This window comes from Tenebrio molitor, chromosome 6, assembly GCF_963966145.1.
Source record: "Tenebrio molitor chromosome 6, icTenMoli1.1, whole genome shotgun sequence".
NCBI classification, from domain to species: domain Eukaryota; kingdom Metazoa; phylum Arthropoda; class Insecta; order Coleoptera; family Tenebrionidae; genus Tenebrio; species Tenebrio molitor.
In genome coordinates, this window is record NC_091051.1 from 1,520,637 (window position 1) to 1,546,100 (window position 25,464).

Sequence of the window (25,464 nt, forward strand, 5' to 3'; positions counted from 1 at the left end):
AAAATGGAAAATATTTTTGGGTTCGTCAGGAATTCTCTTCGGCCACGCCAAGAAACACAATGGACCCGACCCTCTCTCGTCATTACAAATTGAAATATTCCTATTATTGCCCCCTAATTAATTCGTCGGCGTTATTCCCGTCCATTGAACCAATATTAGCCTAGACAATCCCATCCCAGTCGCCCTTTATTAACCCCGGATCCCTTAATTAACACCCCGTCGATTTAATTTAAACATCGGCAGGGCAAAAAACTCAATCTCGCCGAGAAATTATTACCTTTTCATCTTTCGTCGCGTTCCACCAAAATTAAATTTCTATTGCACCAAATTAGTTGGTAATTTTGTGATCCATACAACTCGGAGAGAGGAAAAGAAGCGAGGCGAGTCGATCGTCCAGTCAAAACGTCAATGTGGATGGTGTACTGTGGTCTTCACCAACTGAAGAATACCGAGAAATGTAGCAAGGACGACTGGTCATACTTTAACAGACAATGCGAGAGGTGTGCGTGGGACACGATTCGGAAAATAATTCGAGGGAATTTGCATGCGGTGGAAAAAAACTAGGTGGAAAGTGGAGAGGTCGACGAAGGCGAAGAAGTCTGATTTGTGGCAGAACAATAGTGCTAATTATTACCACCCCTCGTGACAAGGGTTCGAACGAGAAATTTACGACCCCAGATGTGGGAATATCAATGGCAAGCGATAGGATTTTGGAATGAAAAAAGCAAGTCTACCACGTGCGCTCGATCGGATTCAGATCCGGCGATCGAGCCGGCCGCTTCGTTTTTTTCGTCCTTGTTATTTGTAATTTTGACTCGTTTCGATCGTACGATCGACATTTTCACGGGTTTATGTAAATTCGTGTCCCCTCCGGGCTGCGTAGTAGATTTCGGAAAACGTCGGGGTCGCCGAGGGCCCAGACCCTCGTCTAATTCTCGTCGCTTTCTGGTCGCGTTCGCGCCAGTCTTTACCTTCTAGGTCGGCTTAAAGCCAAATTCCTTAACCTACAAACACCTGTTGGAATGCGGCTTCGTTCTTCCTTTTCTCACACGGTCCGAGCCGCGGGCAAAATCGCTACGAAATCCACGCTCGTATACGGAGGAGGAGGCTTGTTTCGGGATGTTCGACGAATAAATTTTTTCCTTCCCCACGCACATTTCATCGATTGACACCACCACCGCACGCGGAATGAGACGCTATCCGGATGGAATCTCGGCGAAAAGCATCGCGCCAGTCGTCGAAAATTAAAAGCGCGCCGCCCGATTTAATTAAAAACGAGCCGAGGATTCTTGTCGGGACACATTCAAAAGGAAATTTTAGCGTTTTCGATTGTTTTTACAATCTCGACGCGAAGAAAAACTCGTTAAAACGCTCCGTTTCGGCGGGATTGTTTCGACGCCGCACTTCGAATTGTGTAAACACCAAAACGAGATAATTCAATTAAATTCCCGGCATTATTTCAGATAATTTACAATTAAAATTCCGATTGAACCGAATAGTTGATGGATAGTGGAAGGGGTGAGGGGATGTGGGGAGACGATGTGGGCAGCCTTCCGCCTCCGAAACGGTAATTGGATCATTGTCCTGTCAATCCTGCAACTCTCCATCCTGCGATTCTCGACGCGTAATTAATTTATTATGTAATGATGGCAAATGGATCGGCCACGACTCGAGAATTTCTTCAACGGATGCTAATCACGAGACAGATTAAAATACGGAATTAAGATAATTAAGATAATAAGCGAGGAACGTCGCCGGAGAGATTTCCAACAGAATATTCTCACAGAGACAAACGCTAAATGCTTAATAAATCTCACAATCTCCAACTGTCACAACTATATTACAATGGAATTGATAGTGAAATAAAATGAAGCAGATCAGGACTGGGGAAAATTATTCAGAAATATACCGAATAAGAAATTACACACAACTTTTTTTTAAATTCATTGTTGCCAGTTTTACCATGGTCATTTGTAAAGTTTCCGACAACGTCAGATATCAGTGTAACGTATAAAATTCATCCCATCAGTTTTTTTTTTTTTTAATTTTGAAGTGGACAGAACTAAAGGTTTTTTGTTCAAAAAAGATTTGATGCCAACGGAAATTTGTAACGAAATGGGTAAGCGTAACTCTGTAAAAAAATACGAATTTCTTAGTGATTTCAACTATTTAAATAATAATAATTTATATTAATTTTGTCTGATAATTTGATACCACTACAGAAATTCGTGAAATTAATACGATATGCAAATCTTAAGGGGCAGGTCACGTTTTAGATAACTTTGAACACATTTTCTTAATAAAATAGAAAATGTTCTGGTACTGACGCGTCATTTGAAGAAAACGAACCGATTTTCAAAATTCAAAAGCGTGAAATAGGAACTTTGGAACCAAACACCAATGCAAGGACTAATCATTTTTGCGAACGCTTTTGAGTCTTTGATATAGTTATTTATGAGTCTCCATAAGCCAGATTAAATATGTCCAATAACATAACCTCTATATTTTTGACAGTTGTTGGTACTTCAATGAAATAGTAATTATTAAATATTAAACGAAACTATTGAGGAGAGGCGATAGTAAGCAACAGACATAGGTATTAGTAGCTTGCCAAGTAAGTTAATTTCATTCTCTGTCATTCTTCAACACAAAATACACATGTAAGCAACCTTGCAGTGACAAAGGAGCTAAACCATTTTGACCGTATTACCAACCACGCTCAGACAAATGTGTTTTTAGTATTGGGTGATTCAAAATGTTTGTGGATAAGTATGGCAACTATGTACGAAAATGTATGCGGCAACTGTGTGAGTGGGCTAGAGTTGACATTTGTATGACATTTCATAAGCGTGCATTTGATTTTTTTATACCATTGCACGTTGACTTGACAAATGTCAAAATTGCACGACTATGAACTGTCAAATTAATGTCTATTCTACCCACACAGTTGTCACAACACAGGGTCAGGTACGCATGCGCACTATAAACGTGCCCCCATCATGGGATACAGCCGTCCACCCGATTTGTTGAGTTGGAGTAAAAACTCTTGACTGTTCTGCATTCTGAGATTGATATACAATGGACTAATATTTAAGAAAATAGGTCGGTTCGACCATATCGGAGTGGTGAAGAACATGGGATGGGCAGGGTGGGCCAGGGCGAGTTTGAAGGCTCTGTAAAACTGAGCGTGGCGCAGCGGGGAATTATAATTTATCCGGATGATCCCCAAAGACGTGATATTTTCATCGGAAACGACGAAATCGACGCACACTTGAAACCGGCGGTTGATATAGTCGTCCTCCGCCTTTCATAGGCATGGCCAACAAGTGCGTTTTCGATTTCCCTCCTCTGCCGTCAAGGCTGAATTTTTAGGAGCCATCAGAGTGGCTAGGTAAGAAAATGTACTAACAGTTATCATTTTACAGGTGTCCCAGAAAGAACAACCTGTTTTTAATAGTTATTTATACAAGTACAGTCGCGACCATTAAATCTTGGTCGTCAAGGTCATTTTGAAATGTCACAAATTAAAAATTTTGCCTGCTTAATTCAACGTCAATAAAACGTCAAATTAAAAAAATATGTCAAACTTTTCTAAACATTCCAAATGATGCCCCCAGTTTCGCATTTTAACACAGTAAAAATTATTTCGCTGATAGAGACGGATGTGTCAGAAACTAGGGTGGCAATCCAGTTGGGACTTCCAAAAAGTTGACAAGATCTTGACAAGGCAAGAGAGGTTATGGCCATTAGAGCACTTCCCGTTGTGTCAAAGAATGACCTTGACGACCAAAATTTATTGTTCGCGGCTGTACATATAAAAATATGACTCCAATGAGAAGTTTTATGTGTGAGATATTATCATTTCTGGAGTAACGTGTATTATTATTTAGTTTGGAAAAAAGAAAAAAAAAACGAAAAATATCAATTTGTAATAGATAGGCTGTTGACAAAAAAAATAAATAAAAAATATGACTGATTTCGCTTTCGGCTTGACAAAAAATTCTTGAAAGAATAGCAGGTTTTGCAAAAAGAATATTTATGCAACATGTGCATAACGCACTACTTTTTTTTACAGGTGGGAAGTTTACACGCACAAGCTTAGCGAGTGTTGTAATCCTACACATAAAAAAGTGCTTTAGTTGCATACGTAATCTGTTATTTACAGATTGTCTCCGTAAAATAAATTGCGTAAATTATTATTAATAAAACTTGAAAGTATAAATTAATTGTGTATTGTAATTGTGGAGCCGAAAGTCCCAAAGCTCTCATCATGCTGAAGTTTTGATTTCTTTCACAATAAATTCCACAAAATGACCGAATAGGATGGCGAAAATGAAGTTATTCCAGCAGAAGTATTGTTATTTCGTACTGTTCGTATTTCTGTACCAAATTAAGCAAAATTTGGTCAAGTGCAAGTGTACCAAAGCGTGAATAAAGTTTTCCAAAATGAAACGAAGTATTTCATTTTACAGCACGAAAAAAATTGTCCACTCTAGATGCATATACCGAATAAAAAACAACAACTTTTTTAATTAGTGATGCAAGAAAACCATTTTGCTCCGGGACAAATAAACCTCGTACCCGTGCAAATCATTTGTGTGGAAAAATCCCTGAGTACCACCTGCCGCCTCATCCGCCTGTTTGATTTTCTTTTTGGACACAATGCCTGATCGATCGAACCCTTGAAGCTTTTAAAAAGCTCGTTTCTGGAGGACTCGCACAAAACAAAAATAAAAAAGCTTTTCGAAACTTCCAGCCCGAAGAAAACTAACGAATCGATGATTTTTTTGACACCACGTATCCGCACGGAGTTGAGAATCTCTATCGGGGAAAAATAAATCCTCGACCCGTTCCAGGCGACCCCCTTTGCACTTCTCCAATTAATTTGAGCCTCGTTCCGATGAAGGAATCCAGCCGTTGACTTTAGCTCGGCGTAATTCTCCGGAAGCCCGTCTTAGTGGAGGATCGGGTGACAGAAGTAGTACGTCTGGAAAGCGTCACTGAATTTCAGGGATGAAATCATACTCATTTAAATGCATTGCGCTCGGCTGCCTTCTAAAGACCCCGCTTTGTGATAACAATTAACTGTTTTTGTTGCCTGAAAAGTCTGAAATACCCACCCTCCGCGAACTTGGAACCGCTTTCGGCGAATTTTTCGATATGGACCATTAATTCGCGGACTTAATCTCGTTGTTATCAAAAGGCGTTTATTCCTTCTTTTATTAAAGAAACCGAATAAATTGTACCGGTCTCGGCGGTGTGCTTTACCGTGATGGATGGGGTGTACAGAAAGTCCGTGAAGGAGTAAAGCTCGAAAATCCCTAATGAATCGCTCCACAATAAATAACTCATTCTGCGCTATTCTTTATAAATAAACCGGGCGTGTCGTCCACCCCTCCTAATTACGGGGTGGAATTCTTTCGCCGCCAGATTTATTCAATTTACCTTAGGTGAAAGACGAACAATTTTGGGACGCTAATTGCAGGTTGCTCCCGATAATGGACCGGCGACATTTTCCCGACACGTTAATTTATTTTCGTTGCAACTTTTATAATTGCAACGCCAGGAACGTGTCACCGACAGTAATTAGAAACGTTTTTTCCACCTCTTGTTAATGCCAAAACGGAATTAAGACGTATGTGCTGCTCAAACACCTCACGATGAATTATGGGAATTAAATTATAAAATTAATTAAAGTGTCGGAAATTAATTTCACCGAAATGAATAATCGACCGACTGCGTAATTCAGAGCGAGAGGTCAGTTTCTTCGATTGCACAACGCGACGTAGAGAAAAAGAATCATCGTCGGACAATGAAGGCGGGCGGCGATCGTCCTCCATTATCAGATTCAGATTTAATCGTCCATTTTGCAGGTCGTGAAGGAATCACAACAAAAGCTTGATTACGAGTAGATGGCTCCCGTTTCGCTCCGAGGACACTTCAAAGGGAGCACCAGACTTTAATAACGTCGAGATTGCAGGACCTCGTCCTGTGTGTGTGTGTGTGTGTTGTATCCCCTTTCTGCGACGTGTCCCCACCTTGAATTATCCGAGTTAATTAAAAAGATGCCGCACGTTTTAAACACCCAAACGAAACGAACGATTCCGAATTAATTAAAACAATTTCTTCAAGTCGGGCGGTTCCTAACGACAGGATTAGGGTTAAGGAGCAAGTAGTGCATGAGTCGAGCGCGTACGTTAATGAACTTCGAGCTAATCCCGGCTAATGTGGGGGACAGGCATGTGTTTAATAGGTTCCAAATTGCCTATTACCCACCACCGGGCCCGATACAAACCGCCCCCACTAGATTTTCACGAGGCTCGTCAAAGCGGCGAGGATTTTTATTCGCGCGATGTGACAGACGTCGACTGGAAATTACACAGGATGTTCTGAAAGCTCGAGAGAAAACGATTCCGGAGCGAACGTGTCTTCGCGATATGACGCATTCACGAAAGGTCGTTGGCGGTGTTGAAACAGATGAAAGAGCATTCAAGGAAGTCACCGAACACGAAAAATTGTGTTTAACGTTTCGGAGAAAATTCTTCAGTCGAAAATGACAAACGCACGATATCTACACTAACAAGTCATCGTACAGAAGGGAAGCAATTTCAGAAGCTCGAAAGGTCAAAGATCACGATATTTCTCATGACGATCCTCAAATCCGTTCTGGAACGTACCTCGACACTCGATGGCATCACCTCCGTTCGCGACACAAGTAGTAAAAACATCATTTCAATTAATCATTATAACGCATGTTCAAAAAGAAAATGAAAACATCTGAAACACTTGGATATACAAGAAATTGAATATTTTTACTCGGCAAGGACAATCACGACGTAGAATTTTACCTTGAAAGATTAATAAGATTAATTTTAGGGGAAACAGGAAGCAGAGTCGGAAAATTGTGAGCCGTTGGCACGTACCTACTAAATCAGCGCGTTCAAAAGACTCCGGGCTCATAATTTTCCGGGTAACGTGTGTCAGTTCCGTGCAGCATTTCTTTTTGATTTTAATTAGGATGAGAGTCCCGGATTGCTGTCGCTTCCTGAAAGCAATTTGCACCGAAAGAGTCCTTCGGGGAGTTGTTTCGCGGAGATAAACCACGTCGGCAACGACGTCATATGAACTTTTAAACGACAACTCGTCGAGATGAAAAAGCTTCCGGTGGGTTTTGTTTATTTTTTATCCCTGATTCGGCCGATATTTTTCCCTTTCGCCGTACTATTTACCGGCGCAATAAATCGTCGCGATTTTCGAGATTATGATAATAAATCCGGTGCCGGACAAAATTAATTTTCTTGTGCTCGGCGCCAGGAAGCAAACATGAGCACAGTTTTATTAAGTGCATATTTCAAAATATAATTAAAAGTTTAATAAAATACCTGAGAGAGGCGATCCCGGGGGACTTTTGAAAAAGCAATTTCGGATTCGGTAATACCTGGATCGGTTCCGGATTTTCCTTGGAAATTTATTCAGCCAAAGGAAGAAAGTGAAAATTTTTCGAGAGCGGCAAAACGCGAGACGGAGAAGGGTTTGGCGCTTGATCCCGTAATAATTTGGGGGTGTTAATGTAATATTCCCGCTACAGTTCCCTATTAGTGAAATATCGGGAGACATTTACATATAAATTGCGTCTGATGTAGTCGGTTGCGGCGGTCCTTTTGTTTGCCGGATGGGGACACCGGCCCCCGGAAAAAATCCGGAACCCGCTTATTAATACGAAGACGTTCCGACCGGACTAATCCGGATTTATGAATTTCTGAGGGGCTGTCGACCTCGACGTAAATCAAATTGAACACAAACACAATTATATCTCTTGACTGAATTAGGAATGCCTGTGAATGTCCTAATTAAAGGATCTAATGGGATTAGGTTAATAGTTAATATCCGGAAAGTCCGCACTGGATCTCCAGTTTAATTTGGTCGAAGACTTCAGCTGTGACGAGTCGCGTCCTTTGTTCGGGGTAATCCCCGGACCGGATGGGAATCAAAAATAAATAAGCCGTGCGTCTCTATGATGTTAGGGACGTTATGAGGACAAATCGACCCGAGAATTGCGGAAGCGACTTCCGTTATTAAACAGGAACGAGCGGGCGGGGCGGGCGGACCATTCTTCCTCCGGGACCTGATTTAATTACGCCGACCACGATGCACCACCGCACGCCACTGTTGCCGGCCTAGTTTCCATGAATATTCCTCCGCAGGAACAGATGGAAAATTGCGGAAGTGAACGCCGAAAAGGGAATTATTCAACAAAGTCGTCGCGGAAGGGTCTAATTATTTAAAATTTCGTTATTAGGGGAATCACCGCCGCGCGGCTAGACCTGTTGGCCCCCATTCAATTTTTCCCGGATCGAAATTAATTCCCTCTCGCAAATTCATTTGTGCACTTTCCGCCGCTTAACATTCGACGAACGTATCCATTGTCGCTTGTCGCCGAAATTAATCAACGTTTCGTCCGAATTGATGGCGTCTTCGAGGAGGTTTTCTTTTCCATTTTTTCCATTGAAAATTTTATCTCTGCACGCAACACGCACCGTACGAGAACTGCATCGTTTATTTCCCACACCTATCAATATTCTCCTACTAGCGCGAGGAAAAACTTGCACGTGCGATAAATCCCCGGACACTCACCACTCTCTCTCTCTCTCCCACTCATTGACATTATCCTGTGTCAAATTAGCACGACAGAGCCGTCTCAAAGTCGCTCCTACGGTCCAGCTGAGCCGTTTCGGCTTAGACGGCGTCACTTGTTTAATTATTATTAAGGCGATTACGTCGCCGCCCCCGCCTCTGAGCCACCTGCCCCTCAAACCCTCCTTGATAAACCGCTCCATTCATTCTTGGCGGCAACATACGGATTAAACTTGCACACACATAAACCGATCCGGTTTAATTTGAAACCGGGGAGAAACTGCATACGTTTGAACTTTCGTCGGTGTGAATTTCCTCGTTTTGCTTGGAATAATGATCGCTGCACCGGTTTCAGTTGAAATGCATTTAAACGCGATTTAATCCCCCTAATCCCCGCCAGGATCGATATAAACGGCAAATAATGGTGCTTAGGAAAATGGTGAAGCTCTAAAATGAGACCTAATGGGAAATCAATTTTGTTGAAAATGTTTAGTTTCCAACGAGACTGGAAAAACGGGGAAAATAACCTCGAGGGGAAAAATAAAAGTGGACGGTGGGTGCTACGCGCAGGGTGCTCCTTCAGGGCACTTATTATTAGGCTCGAGCGAAAGATGATTAGCGGCGGTGCCGGGGGCGGCACGAGCTGGAAATTTTTGCTTTATTTTTAAAGCGGCCGAGTTAAATAATTCAAACAATCGATTTTGAGGCCTGCGCTCAAATAATCCCAGTTTTCAAGAACGAAACAAGTCCCAACCGGCAGTAAAATTAAATTCAGCCAATAAAGCACAATTTAACCTCGATCGTCTTGAATTTATGATCACATTAACATGTCACAACGTAAAATACCACTCCTCGGAGAAGATTGCCTAAAATTACGCGGCGCGTAATTACTTGACGGCTAGAATTGAAAAATTCAAATTCGCGTTTTAATCTGCTGCATTGCGGCGGCGACGAAAAAATTTCGTTAATCCGGTTGAAAGTTTGCAGACGAAAAACATTGATAAACACTTTTACTGTTGCCAGGTGAAAAGCGCGGCCATCCATCGTGGGAGGGTTTATCGCGGGTTTTTTTCCTCCGGGTGGGGGCGACTTTCCCCTAATGTGGGGAATTGCGAAAGTCAATTTTCGGGAAACGGAAACGGCGTCAACTATGGCCACCGGAGTAGATTTAATGTATCCCGCCTCCGGTATTTCAAACTGTCACCTAATTCTTTCCGGGGCGAGCTCTCAATGCGTACACATTCAATTACCCGGATGGATCCGGCGGTCGCCGTTAAATAAATCTCCTCCGGGAGTGCGGTTTCGCGGCGATCATTAAGATCTCGACTGATCCCCGGAAAAGTGGAAAGTTGATCGATGTCGTCCAACTGACCTGACCTAATCCATTCATAAATTCCATTGTGCACCTTCACTTTCACATCTCTCCCGATCAAGAAAGTTTCCATATAAATTTGACATTTTAATTGCTCCGGCCGTAAACTGGAATTTATACTTTGGATTACAAGTTGACACGAAATTAATTTCTAACAAGCTTAACGGTTAATTAAAATTTTCAACAAATTGATTTATTGGAGGGTCGGCTTTTATTGGAAAAATATTGAAATTCGGTGTGGCAATTTCGTCACTCTAACCGGATCGAAAAAATCTCAATAAATAAACTGGAAACGGTGACCGCCATTCTTTCGACGTAACGAGACTGGAGGAGAGGGAAGCCGAGAAACCGACTGTCTCGAAAGAATGTAATAGGAGGGAAAATCGTTAATTAAAGACTCTCGTTTAATTTGCATCAAATGTTATGGTGCGGCGTCGATCGCCTCTCGACTGAATTTTTAGGCGGTTTTAATGGAATCGATCCACTTTTATTTCACCATCTTTTTACTGGATAGTCGAATTAATACGAAAAAAAAGAACGTCGGGATAATTTATAGCAGGATGAAATTTTCAACGCTCGCGTCTCTCGAGGATAAAATAAATTCTCCAGTCTCAAAGTGAAGTGTCCCCAAAAAATGCACCCCAATCGTCCGCATTTCATCAAATATTTACAACAAAATCTGGCGCACTCTTAATTTTCCGCAATCCAAAACTAAATCACTACCCCACGACCGAGATATTTTTTAATACAAATTTTGAAAATTGTCGCAGTTTTGGACGATTTTTTTTTTATTTTAGTGTCCACGTGACGGGCGCGTCGGGAACTTCGGCGTCGCCCCCCGTACGAGCGGTCGAAAACTTCCGGTGCCAGCCGCGTACCTCCGGCGTTCGTATTTCGACCCCCGGTGGATTTGAACCGTCCGACCACGTCGCCGCCTCCCAGTTAATAAGCGCCACCTCTTCTGCATTCCGTCCGTGTAAAATCTGTCCCGGAGTCGTTATTCCGGCGAAAATGAGGTCGGCCATTCGTTATTTGTTGCAAGACGCGCTCACCATAACAACGCGGAATATGAAAACGGGGCAGAATTTAGAAGGCATCCGTTATCCGAGAAGAAGAACCGGAGAAGTGACGGCATAAAACATGAAAGAGCCGGCGGCGGAAAGCGTGCCGCCACCGGATGGATGCTCCGCAAAAACAAAACGTCCAACTGAGCGTGAAATTTCGGAAATTTCGACGTTTTTCGCCTGAGAATTACAGCGGGGGGGTTGTTCGTCAGCGGTGATTTATGTCGGTGGATGTGCCATACAGAGAGTCATCTGTCATACGAACAGTTATTAGACAGTACGCATCTGGTTCGAGAGGAACGAGACTGTCATCAGTCAGGAGAGAGACGTGGACGGCGGAAGGGGTAGATCGAGGGGGCAAGGTTAAGGGGGATTCGCCGTAACTGCGGGATTTTATACAATTCTATTGTCGGGGATTGGGACGAAGCCGGTAAAACCCCCGCTAAGCCGTCGGTGAAATATGACAGACGCCAACACACCACCAACACTACTTTCCCCCTGAAAACCCCACACGATTCCGATACGACGACGGTCTGGTACTTCCACGTTCCAATTCCACCTCGACGCTTCTTCAATTCGCTCTTGATAAAATTATTAATTAAAGAAACTCGAAATCTAGACTGATTATGTCACGCTTCTTGCTCTCGGTGCGCTCAGATTAACACGAGAAGGGGAAAATTGCGAAATTAATTTTACTGGGAAAAAAATAACCTACTAGTTACAAGCAGGAAGCTTCTTCGTCACCTCTCGAAAAACCTTAATAACCTTGTCGACTTGCGACGACGCTCTAGTTTTATAACAAGTTCAAAAGAATCAATTCTATTTGTCACGTTTCTGTTAATTGGGAAAAAGAGCTTCTTCAAACATCTCGTTCCAATTACAGCTCAAAATCGTGTTTTCACGCTTTTTACCCTTTTATCAGATCCATCACTCGCTTGTACATCAACTCGTCAACACGGTTTTCGAGTTTTCCACCAAATTAAGACTCGAAAGGGGAGGATTCTATCACTAGACTCGTGGGAACGGAAAAGATACCGGCGTCTACTGCCGCCCGAATTTACACCCCAGGGAACTCACTGAAAATCGTCTGGAGTTGGCGATTAAGTTATGACAAACATCGAGAGCTTTCTGTCAAACAGCTACAGGAAAACGTTGTAAAAAATGGAAGCAACAATTTCATTTACAGTTTGAATTGTTTTCAAACCTTGTCACATCTATATTCATTGAAAAATGTATTTTCAGCATACCGGTTTGTACAGTTTGCGCTTCCAAAAGTTACTCCATATTCCTTTATTCTAGAGTTAGACTCCTCGAAAACCGTAAATCGAAAGATAAGAGTGCGTTAAAGCTGTTTAGTGTAATTCAGAAAAGTGCATCTGTTGAAAGCAATTAATTCCGGCTCTGTGTAAAGTTTTAAAAACTTCAAGATGTTTGTTTGGGATTCAGCTCGAAACTGGATTTGTAGAGGTGCACATTTACACCTCAAAAAATTCTAGAAAGTCTTAAAAGTTTTAAAAGCTACTCACAAAATTAAAGAAATTCATGTTTATGTTTAATGTATTAAAACAAAAAAATTTAATTCAATGTTCATACAAAAAATACATCTTCCGCTCATTTGCGCATTAATTAAAGGCACTCGCTACTTCGTCGCTCGTGCTTTAAAAAAATGCGCTCATGCGGGAACATCGTCTTCCCGCACTTGGTTCGTAAATAACTATTACTGAATATTTTTTTAAGTGTCTAAAACCAAACAAAATTTCATCTAGCGAAAGACTTTAAGAAGTGTTTCGATAGCAGGATTTAGGTACATATTAAGTGGCTGCTGCATCAACTCATCGATAGAAAAATTTTAACACCAGATTAATGGCGAAGTATCTAAAAGTCACCTCTGAAGCCGCCTTGTGTCAAGACGTTTTTGTCAAAAAGCTGCTCGCAAAACTAAGAAAAATACTTCAGCTAATAACTTTTTTCCACTTATAAACTACATAAAACTTTTCGCAACGCTGAAACGACATTTCAGGGAATAATTTCATTTCAAGTTAAAGAAGACGATTTTTAACTCGAGAAATTTATATTTATCGAAATTACTACATACTGACAAATTTGTTCTCGCTAAATAGGTTACCGGTTTATAGAGTTTACATTTCCACAAGGTATAATTTTCTTTATTCTACAGTTAAACTCCTCCAGAACCGTAAATAGTGAGATAAGAGTGAATTGAAACTGTTTAGTGTAAAATCCAATTCAGAAAAGTGCCTCTGCTACAAGCAATAATCCTTGCTCTGGGTGAAGTTCTGAAAACTTCAAAATGTTTGAGCATCAACTGACAGGGACAGGAAGAAAAAGTTACAGGAAGTCATTTTTTCGATGAGACAATGAGTTGCAAAATATGACTTTTTAGTCATAACATTGAAAATTACTTTAGTAAATAATTTTTTGCACGACCTTTGTATAAAGCGTTATTTCAGTCCCCCAAAAGAGGGAGTGGAGTAGCACTTTTGGTCCCTCGGGGGTAAAAACACAGACGACTAAGTTAATTTATTGATGGTGGCATTGTTACGTTGACATAATGTGTCAAGTGGTAATAAAGTAATGAATGAAGAAGTCGTAAGAGTGGGTAAGTAAAGATAATACGAGGGCACTCACTTATACAGTGTGTCCCGAATGTCTGGAAACACTCCGATAAAATAGAAACGAATGATTTTCGAAAAAAACGCAAAAACAAGTGTGCTAGCGTTTTCAAAAAGCTTTCTGTTGATGGTATCTGTTTGCTGTTTTTGATGACCTTGAAAGAGTTATGATGGCATCAGGGTTTTTTTTTAAATGGCAACGTCGCACTTTTACTACCGTTTTTAATAGATCTTTTAATTGTCTACCCGACGGTAAAAAAAATTTTCAATTTACATACGAAATTTCCTGAAAAAAACTAACTTTTTCAAGGTCAAAAAGACCAAAAAGAAAATATCAGCAGAATTTTTTTTTAAACACTAATTGACCTGTCTTTCGATTTTTTTCAAAAATTATGCGTTGCGTTTTCGTTTGGGTGTTTCCAGACTTTTTGGACACAATGTATTGAATAACGTCACGTCGACAGTTCACCCAAGTCGTTACCAAGACGACAAATATACTGAGTTGCCCTGTTTTCTGTGTCTTTTTGTACAAATTTCTTTTTTGGCCTCAACTCCAAATGACATGTTTACAGCTACGGTATCTTGATTTTTACACACTAACCAAAATATTTGCCATTTTACCGCACGGAGTGTGTAAACTAACGTGAACATTTTAAGCTTTCTGGGACCTCGAAAAAAAAGTTAGCTTATCAGAAATATCCGTTTGTACTAAGACAAGATACCGCTACCATTGATCAGCTCAGTTTTAGAAAATGAACATAATTTAACTCTTTTCTTCTAAAGTCGATATAATAGATCACTTTCTGCCATTTCATTAATCAAATGTCAGTCTTTGACAGGTTGTGCAAAATTATTGGTTACAACAAATTTCAAATTTGAGAAAACGAGTAATGAATGGGTCGTCGGCCAAAAAGATTAATACCTACATTACTCATGCGGTAGGCATTTTACATCGCTTGGTTTTTGTTAAAACCTCGCGCTGTAAAATGTAGCCTACCGTATTTGTAATGTAAATAACCATTACTGCCAATTATTAAAAACGCATCAAGTCGTGCAAAAACCATCATACATATGTATATCTCACGGGACCAAAGTACTGTTGTAATCAAAAAAATCGCGTACACCTATTATTTGCCTGTGTAATTTTGTTTTTCTGGCGTCTATTAACGTCATACTATGACACTTAAGTTATTCAAAAATGCCAATATCAAAAGTTTCTGAACAAGAAAAGTGGCGCCACGATTAAATGTTAATGTAAAATTCAAATAAAATTTTCTAAAAATTAAGACAACCTGTTCTATAACTTTTGCGAAAATGACAGAAAAAGTCCGTTTTTAAACGATACAAAAACCTATAAAACTGCTTACTTGATTTAAATGGTGTACGCGATTTTTTTGAATACAAGTGTACCTTTTCACGAAAATATGAACTTTCCTCGTCACGTAATAAATACACCATTGTTTCAAGTGCAAAAAATTCAAGTTCCCTACATAAAATAGTCGGTAGAACAGCAGTTACAACTTCCCGTGGCTACATTTCTTCACCAAAGTTAAATTCCGCTTGTTACGGGGCGAAAGTGCATTCAAGGCGTTTTAGGTGAAATCCAATTTGAAAAATTGCACCCGCTCAACACCATTAATTCTTGCGCAGCGCCAAAAACTGAAACAACTCCCCGACGCTCATCTAAGCTTTGCTAGTTTGCGCATAGTTCCCGAGCCCCGTGGGTAGAATTCCGACCCCGAGACTCACTTACACCTTGCGGGAAACTCTGATGACCACTTGACCGGCCTCAAATTTAATCGAACGATTTCGTGACGGCCAAAATGCGCCGATTGGAAACCGTTTCAGGTGGCATCAGCGCGACCCTTTATTTGTCGTCCTCGGAGGGTAAACTTTGTCTGTACACAAGTGCATCGATTGCGTGCTCGCATTATTGTGCCGACATCTTGCTCGGGGATGTTTAAAATGTAACGTCGCGTCGAATGTTCGAGTTTATGCGGCCATAATCTTCATATCGAACGACATTGTGTTCGAACAATATGGGCGCATCATAACCGGCAGCGTTCTAAAACGGTTTCGCTGCGAATTACCCTTGTTATGTTTACCGGGTTCGACCGGCACTCGATCTGTTTTACGACCGTTGTTCCGACGTACAATCGTTCATAATGCGACGGGGAAAGAGGTGAAAGTTTCCACCGGGCCCGTCATTAATCCTGCAGACTTGCGGCCGTATCCTTTTTCCGTTCCCGCTCCTCTAACCACGTTATAAGACCGACATTAGCCCTCGGAATATGTACATTCATCATAAAACAGCCGCGGGCATTTTACCCAAGTCTGCGGTTTCACAATTTCTGATATTGGCAAAGTTCGCTTTGTCGAAGGAAAAAACCCGCTCGGATCGGACTAATTTAAAATAGTTGAATAACTTTCAATTTGGACGCCATATCGGGGGACCCCGACCCCCACGATCCGTCAAACCGAAGACTCCATCCCCCCCTGGATTGGGGCGGAATTTTTCCGCCCGGAAACCGTCGCAATTACGTCGCGACAAGCGATTTATTCGTGTGTGCGCGCCATCTTCGCAAAACCAACTGTTCCGGGACAGGTTTATGGGTCCTTGCGGCATTACCCCGTCACTCCCGGAATGAAATATTTCCAGTAACATCTTGTCTGACTGAACTATTTAAAAGGGGGAGGCGCACTCACCGGAGCTGCTGAGGACCGTGTAGCGGAGGACCAAGCGGCCGGAACCCCAACGCTGCAGGATCTCCAAGGGGTGGTCGGTCTCGCGGAGGGGACACTCTGCAAAAGAACAAGAAGTGTGAGCTAAGGAAATCTGGTGCCGAACGGGGTGGGCGAATGATTAAATTAGGAGAGGTGAAACCGCCGGCCCCACAATGGAGCTGACGAGTACGGCAATCCGCACTTTACGTGAATAGAAATACTTCAGGGGATAATATCAGCACGAGCTGTCAGACGCGCGGTACTTGAACAGTCTCCTGTGATGCTCTAAATCAAATTCTCCACACAAGGATGGGATTAGAATCCTGCGAATTAAACGGGAGTTTTGCAGGTGGGGATACCCGCACGCGAGACAAATATCCAATGATATACGCAGAGCGAGCAGAGACGTTACCACAAAATTACAACAAACAACTACGACTGTAGTTGATTTTTTATCATTGCACAAAGCTACAAACTCTTTCTTACATCGTAGTTGGCTGTGAGATTTTCCACCTACGTCGCAAAGGTAAATCGATGTGATTACTTGGTTGCCTGAAAACCAGGGGCTCCAAAATGATGTAACTAAAATCGTAGCATGTAATTCAAGTCAAATCGTCCCACAATAAATTTCGTCTGTTCGATTGATTAAATTAAAAAAAAAATAATAACAAAAAAACTAGCACAAAAACAAATCTATTGTTTTCATACACTTGATTACTTCTCCACTTAATTGTCAAAAATGTTTTGTACTCATTGTCACGTGATTTCTTCCATTCAAACACTATGTATTAAAAAACAATAAATACCTTGACGATTTGCAAAAACACAAAAACGAATCTAATAAATTTAATAAAAAAATTCGCCCGACAGTATTTAAAGTGTGACTTAAATAATTGACCGTTAATAGTAGTTTATTTAACGACTTCGTGTGTAAATTGGGATTTTTTTGGCATGAGTGGGCCAGTTTAAAACGCGAGTGAAACGAGCGTTCTAAAGGCCCACGAGACAAGAAAAAGGCCCAATTTACACAAGAACGAGTTGAATACAACGTTTTTTTGTTCGACGAGCTCCTTAAAGGCGCCAAATCGCTTAAAATCTTTAAAATTAGCTTGACGTTTCGTTTTGATAAGTTGTGACATTTATCAAAATCCGCTCACACAGGAGAAATTTCTCAAAATCTGACAGTGTCGAACAAAAAAATATTTTTCCGTGAATTATATTAATGGACCTCATTAATACACCATTTTTCATTAATAAACGATTTTTGTGATTTTGACGTTTTGATGATATACATTTTGATGTTTGCAGCAGGTAATGCAGCAGGGTTTTCTATTGTCTAATTTTTTTAAAATCAGCTGTCAGTGTCAAAACTTTATTAAAGACCAGACTGTGTTACCCTAAAACCTGTACTTTCCGACTAACTCTATAACAATTCCCCCCACGTCAAAATTGAGGTTATGTCTGGCAGTCTGTCTAACGTAATTGAAACGTCGCACGTAGTCAGTGTTAAAGGTTTCAATGAAACGTAGGTTTATGTAGGTACATATGTACTTGTATTTAAAGAGTATTTTGTAGAGCATGTACTTTCTTTTAGGTACATTGAAGTGGACTTTGGAACACAGCGATTTTTTGTAATGAAACACAGTTGCAGTTTAAACAATGAAGAAAACATTAATTTTAAAAAAGTATTTACGGAAATAAATGAGAATTTAGAAAATAGGTATTTAATACGATACACTGAATATGTTTGAAGCTTTCTCACAAATCGCCTTTTTACTCAGTTCAGGGTTGTCACCTTTCAACTCTTCGCAGTACCGAATCAGGAGCATTTTTTCACTCTCTGTGCACTACTAAGGCACCTTTTCAAATTTTGTGCGTTAATTTTTCAACGCAAACGCAAATGAGTAATGACAGTTATGCGCAATGACAGCGCCGATGACCTTGCACGGCTCGACGTTGCCAACCTATATTGTGAAATGCACTTTCAATTGCTCATATACCAACTTGACAACACTTTGACAGCTGATTTAAAAAAAAGGACTGTAGCTCCATAACTGCCGACCTTTTTGGTTGTAATTCGCATGTCATATTTTTCAAAGGTAACTAGGTTTTCTTAGCAACCGTGATTTTTACGTAAAACGGAAATTGAAAGTGTTGAAAAATTTAAAAATTGGCCTACCCTGAGGACAAAAAAAGGATGAAGGTATTTTATAAGGTCTCATCTTTATCGAAAAAGATGAAATTGGTTTCGATTTGGCTTTGATTTGAAATTTTGTGGTGTGAGCACTGTGAGTTGTCAAATGTCAAATTTACAAATCCACAAGAAGGGGCAAATCGACACGTGTATCATAAACCCCAGTCAATTTCGATGGAGACACATTTACAATAACTCCGCGGAAACATTCGAATAATTTTATTTCGCAGCGGAGCAATCCATCCAGATCCTGATCGAGACTAAATTTCCCTCAGAGGTTATCAGTTATTGATAGAGTTTTTCATTTGTCATTCAACACCTTCTGCGTCAGAACCACCTCCGCATTTAGTAATATTAGAAAATCGCCGGAATTTATCGATAGAAACGCTTTTGTTCGCGTTGGAAAACAACCCTTTGGTTAATTTATTGACGAATAATACAGAACATGTTTGATCCTTTTTTTTTTTTGAACCGACCGTCCGATTGCGCAGCCATTCGAAAAGTAAATAGAATCGAACTGTTGTACTAATCATATCAAATAACCAATAATACAAACATGATTAATTAAGGTATTAGAATGTGATCGAGTGGGCATCGCTACCGCACAAAACCCGCTCTATTACTACATATCTGGGCCTCCGGAATCGATCACCTGAATACGTTATCCTTACATCTCCTGGATCATATACGTAACGTGATTGATTCGGGTTTACACCTCCATTTCGCAAATGCGTACACCCACCCTCGACCACCACCACCCTCGAAAAACAAATCGAAAGTTGGGCCCGTTGCGAACAGCTAACGAAAATGGGAAAAAAAACAGCCGACGATAATTACATTCATTAGGCAAATTACCAAGTTGGAAATAATGGAAACGTACCCATTTTCAGCACATTTTCCAGGACTTCGGGAGTTTTCTCGCCGAATTTCGTGTCGGCGGACGTCACGACCATCATGTTCGGAAAGACAAATGAACGGTGCGCGTCCAGCGATGACCGAGTGAAAACTGAAGAAAATTCGATAGAGTTTCGATCCGTTTTCCACTGTCCAATAACAAACATGTGATGGGGTGGAATCGTGTATAATTTAGAATCATTATGCGTTCACCGCCGGACAGAAAATCAATTTCGTTACAATTTCAACAACGGCAATAATAATAAAACATTTCCTGAAAGCGCGCACGCCGGTACCACTCCCGCCAAGAAAATTAACGGATTTTTATGCGAAAACCCGCTCCGTCGTCGAGTTTGTTCGGCCGGTGAAAACAATGACAAAACTTATAATAGTTTCACGCTTCATTTCGTCCGGGCGAAGTTTTCCGGAAATTAAGTTACTCAGCAAAACTTGAACAATTTGATTTATCTGGAATTTGCATCGAATAAATAAATTCCCCACGGCGCGGGCGGTCTCTTTTTCTCCTCCTTGACAGTTAATTACGTTAAAACCGCCCAACTTATAATAGCAAAAATGCGAACGTTCTCTGTATTATTCCCGGAAAAATCCGGACGTTACCAGATGGATTTTTCTTTCATGCTCCGTAAATAAGTTCGCCGATTTTAATCCCCCCACCGGATCGAACAATGAATGTTTGTTCTGAAATGACGGCTCCGGGATTAGTCGGCACTCTTGGCGCCTCCGGCCCGACTAAATCGCGTTTACCTTCTTCCACCTCAAATTCGCTAAATAAAAGCCGACTCACGATCAATCAACCGGCAAAAAACCACCGACTCAACTTCTGTCATAACGTCCGACACACCGAGACCGTCTCAGGACTACACTTCGTCCTGATTAATGATGTTTGACGCTCCCGGAGTATTTTATTTGGCGCAACTGCCGCTTTGTTCCGACAACTTCCAGTTAGTCGGCTAGTCGAGTCTGCTCCTATTTATCAGGGGTTTAATTAAAAGCGCGCCGACACTAAATTCTACCAAACAAATCGATTATGGGACTCCGGAAAAAAATACACCGACCACGCAAGAAGATCTCCGGTGAATGGGACCGGGAAGATCGACTGCTCTAATTTCAATCTGCGACGGCATTACGACATCAAATCCGACAATCCACCATTCAGCCGAGCTGATTAAACAAACACCGCAAGGCAATACAAACGTAAACCGGAGCGGAAGCATTGCAGCACTAAGATCGACAGAATCCATTTTAATACAATAGAGAGGCAAACTCGAATGAATTGGAATTGGATGGCAGTCACTCTGATATATTCTCGGCGGTCGTTGCCGGAGAGCTAAACAGACAGCCACTCGGGATTATTAAACGGGGACACCGGGAAGAAGCACCGGAACTTGGTGTATTGTTGGTTGCCTATCCCGCGCAACACTTTTTCACAACGATTCTTTCGATTCGGAAAGTTTCGAGTCAAGGGAAATAATTACGGTCTCGATGTTGTTTGGGGGCCGCGTGATGTCGTTATTCAGACACCATTTGGCAGGACTACACCTACAAATAAGGCCGTCACGGGGTCCTGCATTAATGCGGGGTTTCGGCGAGCGGGTGCGAAACCGCAAAAGCCCCACCCCCGGAATCTTGACTGGTGTATCGTGAATCTCGATCACGTACCCACCACCTATGACGCCCCATGAATATCAATTACCGCATCTGCGGTGCACGCAACACCCAGACTCCTGAAAAATCGACTTTTAATCGTGAGAGAACAATCAAGACTTGCGGTAAATGGAATTTACTGGCGCAAAGCCGGAGACAACGCATCCAGTAAATTACCGCACCGGATTAGACGGAATATGTTGAAGAATTCCATTAAGGTCGGAGGCGGCGGGGCCTCCGGGCCCGCGTCCACCTGAATCAACGGGGCGAATTTTCCCTCGACCTCGTAAAATCGTTATTAAAACAACTTACGCGGTTTATCTTGTAATAACGGCGGGGAAATGAATTCATCTCGCAGCCAGATGGGAAAGTGTCTCTTCAACTTACCGCCATGCTCGGGGCACACCGCCACCAGGTTGCAGGTCTCGTCGCCGGGGTCGCGACAGCACTCGATGACGTCGGAACAAGTGGTGTCGGGCGTCACGGGGACATCCGTCGAAGAACCGTCGCCGATCACTTTGACGATCATCTGTAACAACAAGAGCGAGTTCGGTGAGCGGCCGATCGGGTTACCACCGCAGATACAAAAAAGACATGATTTGTGCACAGATGAGGGCCTCGGAGGTCTCAAGGCCGACGGGAAAATCGACTGCAAATCTGTCGCCATTTTTCCAACGGATCTGGACCTTCCTGGAAGCGCGACATTTTTGCTCTGCGCGCATCGAGATTGTTCTAACTGTCCACCTAACTGGCCGTAAAGTTAATGGGGCCCGGACAAAAACTTTTCCCGCTCAATTAGCCAGCACCGTTCACAGTTAGAGGACGCATCGACGGGTGAAAGTGCCATTAGTAAAATTTCGTCGCATTTTTCGAATGTCCCACCGGCACACCTGTCGATGCTCCGCCACAATTACCGTCGGTATTTATCATTTCTTGTTAACCCAACGGAATAGTGCTTAACTGTATCCAAGTTTATTGCGCTTGATGCGGACTCACGGTGCATTATTTTATCAGGAAATGCACGCTTCGATTTGCGACCGTTTCTGATGGAATGCCGGGGCACGTGCTCCTTTTTGCCGGTTCTTCCGAGAAAGTCGCAAAATCATCGCCCTCGTACCGGAGATTTTTCCCTAATTGCTCGGGAAAAGGACAGTTTTTCAAATGTGCCGATAACATCTGCACTTCCAGTTTTGTTAAGGGTTTAATTAACTGGAACTGGTTGTTAAACAAACCGCAATCCTCCATAGATGCCTCCCGTCATTTGTTTTAATTAAATTATTGTTTTATATGTTAAATAGAACTTGTGGGAGAACGCGGCATTACCACGGCTAATTGCGCTATACCTGTTCGATTTAATTGCAACAAAAGGCCCTCAAATAAACGAACCTGTTTATTAATTGCTTTGAAAAACAAAAAAACAAATTTTGTCACTTCGGGTTTGATCAAGAATTTCTGGTAGTGCACCTTCGCCCCCAATTAAAACCCCCACCGCCGCCGCCCCATAATCAGGAGCCCTTATCGATCACCGGCTTCGATGGCACAAACGCCACTCGATGGCGAAATAATTACAAGCCGAAAAGGCCTTAACGAGCCAAATGATACGTCTGCGGCGATAACAAAATTCATTACCGGAGTTACGCAACTCCATTAGCGTACACACACTTCATCGACTTCGACTCCGGTGCACCTCCATTATCGACGGCCCGGATTACTCCGTGTGCAATCGCACAGTCGTTGCACTTCGCCCCCATCTCCGAACATTATTAATCCGGGAGCGTAATGCAGCTACTTTTGACACGGGGGCTTTGTGACGTCCCGACTCGTCCTGATATATTGGAGGTATTACGACAAGGACTCGGTATAAAGGACTCTGGAAAGTTATCGGTTATCTGGGAAACTTTCACAATGCCGCTTTTATCCGCACTGTTCAAAGTTTAATTGTCAGAGTCGACCTGCCACAACCCGCCCCTAATCAAATAAGAAAAATCTGCGTTTGTTTTTCTCCTGCTTTTCATTTCTTCAGACTCGAACGAGTTATCGATTGTCTTCTGTTCGGTACAGGCTTTATTATTAATTTACTCCGGAGATGGGCGGTGATTAGTTCTCTGCTAATGAAAGCAGCCAAAAGACGACTGCACGAACGGTATTTGTTTGAGCATTAAGAATCTGCAATAATTTATCTACACTAAGAACGACAGCTACCGCGAGACTCCGGAAACTTTAATAAACTTCCTTCAAGAAGAATCTAGACAAAAGTGGAAGGTATTCGCGGGGGCGGCGGACCACAGAAGCGACTTTATAAAGGCCGTTTCAGGTGAAAAATCACCCGAAAGACGATCTCTCAGTTGAAACGTTTAATTAGTTAAAATAATTCTTGCGGCAGAACTGCAAATACTCTCCCTTCGGAAAGGTATTGTTAACCTTATTAGCTTCCAGGAGGAGTGAATTCCATTTACGTGGATTTAAAACCCGTCCAACTTACTAAATTCATAAATAATATAATTTTCCAGTTGATCATTTTGCGTTAAATCTAATTAATATTTCCCTTTCTGACTTCACAAATGAACTGGAAGATAATTAAAGTGAGAAAAAATGTTAATAAAAACAGCAAGAATGAAAATCAATTAATTTCCTCGAAATAAATTCGATAAAACTGTAAGTATTAATTTCTGAGAAAAATCCTCGAACAGGTCAACTTTGTTTTTAAAAAACCTAAATGATGAACAAAAAAAATTGGTACCTTACATAACAATTTTTTTGAGAAAATGACAATTGATAATTCAAAAAATTTAATTTAAGTTTTTCAATGGGTTTAGTTAAAATCAAAAGGTTTATTTTAATGGAACAAACTATTTAGAACATTTGCGGCAGAGAATTCGCGCTGAAATGGAACAAATAAGCCCTGACATTATTGAGCGCAGTGTACAAAGTGTCGCTAAGTGCTAAATGGTTGGCGGGAGGCAGTTTCAACTTGCGTTATTGGTAACCTTAGATGTTTGTTTGTTTTTTTAAGGCCAATTAAAATTTTTACAAAAAAAATTAAATTCAATTTTTTGAGTAAAATTTGTCATCTTCTCAAAAAAATTGTTATGTAAGGTATGAATTTTTTTTATTCATCATTTGGGTAGTGGGAAGGCCTATCAGAAAAAGAAAAAAAGTTTGGGTTGTCATTAAAAAAAATTATTGATGACGTCATAACTAGGAGATGAAAAGCTGTCAACACAAGTATTGAAGAATATGTACTTTCTAAAAACAAAGTTGCCTCTTCGAGGATTTTTCTGTTTCTGTTTTTACGAAAATTACATCTACAGAAAGAAATCCGAAAAATGCACCTTTGGCATAGAAAGTGAAAGACAATTGCCTCATTAGCGCTGACAATTGGTATAAAACCTCCGAATTGTCACAGTTTGTCATTCCACATCGACCATCTCGACCCATTTAGACCAACTGACAAACATGAACTTCTTGGTAAGTGTTCAGTTTTTTTAGATTTAGCGCTTATGATTTTTTCTGCAGGTGGCAGTTCTTGCCGTGTTGGTGGCCGTCGTCGCCGCCAAGCCCGTGGACCAAAACGTGGCCGTAACCCAAGACACCGCTGGCAACTACAAACTCGTCGTCAACTTGAATGGACAGTCTAGAGCGGAACAAGGTAACGCCGACGGTACCGTCAGTGGTAGTTACTCGTACGTTGACGCCAACGGTGTTCTGCAAACTGTACAGTACACCGCGGGTCCTGACGGCTTCCGAGCGACGGGAAATCATCTTCCCATGGCTCCCGTCGACCACGCCGTCCCAGTCAGCGAGACCGAAGAAGTCCGCAGTGCTCGCGCCCTCCACTTGTCCCTCCTGAACAAAGGAGAGCCCGAAAAACTTTGCTGCGTGGTGTAGTACCTGCTAGAGAGAAAACAAATAAAATGGAACAAAAGTAGTATTCTTGTTTGAGCTGCCCCATTCTTCTTTTGCCCCTTTGACGAGGTCGACTGACTAACTAAAGCGATAAGTAGCAATTGGCGCGCTTTAATTGCCCATCCGATCCGGCCACTTTCCTGCTAAATCCGGCTGAAAAAGCGCCGAAATGCGGCTTTCGGTGGGTTATTTCGTTTAGAATAATTCGATGGAGGCTTAGCGAGCTGGTGTGGAGTGCCCTCGGCCATAAACGTTTCCAATAAATCCGGCTCCTCCAATCGAACAAATCGCTTTTTAATGCGCCCGCTCGCCACCGAATCTATTTTCATTTTTCGGCGAGGATTTTCCGCGAATTTCCTCCAGAAGCAATTGACCCGCTCC

At 41.7% G+C, this 25,464-nt stretch overlaps 2 protein-coding genes across 7 annotated transcripts in view; one reads left to right on the forward strand and one right to left on the reverse strand.

Moving 5' to 3' along the window:
* ASPP (Ankyrin-repeat, SH3-domain, and Proline-rich-region containing Protein) overlaps positions 1-25,464 on the reverse strand; it is an 87,687-nt gene that overhangs the window by 50,710 nt on the left and 11,513 nt on the right. For 5 of the 6 annotated variants that reach the window (XM_069050425.1, XM_069050427.1, XM_069050424.1 and 2 more), the window contains 2 exons: positions 21,565-21,706; positions 16,407-16,502 (listed from right to left, as the gene is read on the reverse strand). In XM_069050425.1, coding sequence (XP_068906526.1) covers positions 16,407-16,502; positions 21,565-21,706 — 238 coding nt within the window. Of the gene's footprint in view, positions 1-16,406; positions 16,503-19,498; positions 19,590-21,564; positions 21,707-25,464 lie in introns of those variants that run through there. The other variant, XM_069050429.1, reaches the window with a different exon arrangement.
* LOC138132795 (cuticle protein 6-like) lies at positions 24,499-25,105 on the forward strand. The gene is made up of 2 exons (XM_069050452.1): positions 24,499-24,645; positions 24,694-25,105. The coding sequence occupies exons 1-2, from the start codon at positions 24,634-24,636 to the stop codon at positions 25,063-25,065; spliced, it is 384 nt and encodes a 127-aa protein (XP_068906553.1). The 5' UTR covers positions 24,499-24,633; the 3' UTR covers positions 25,066-25,105.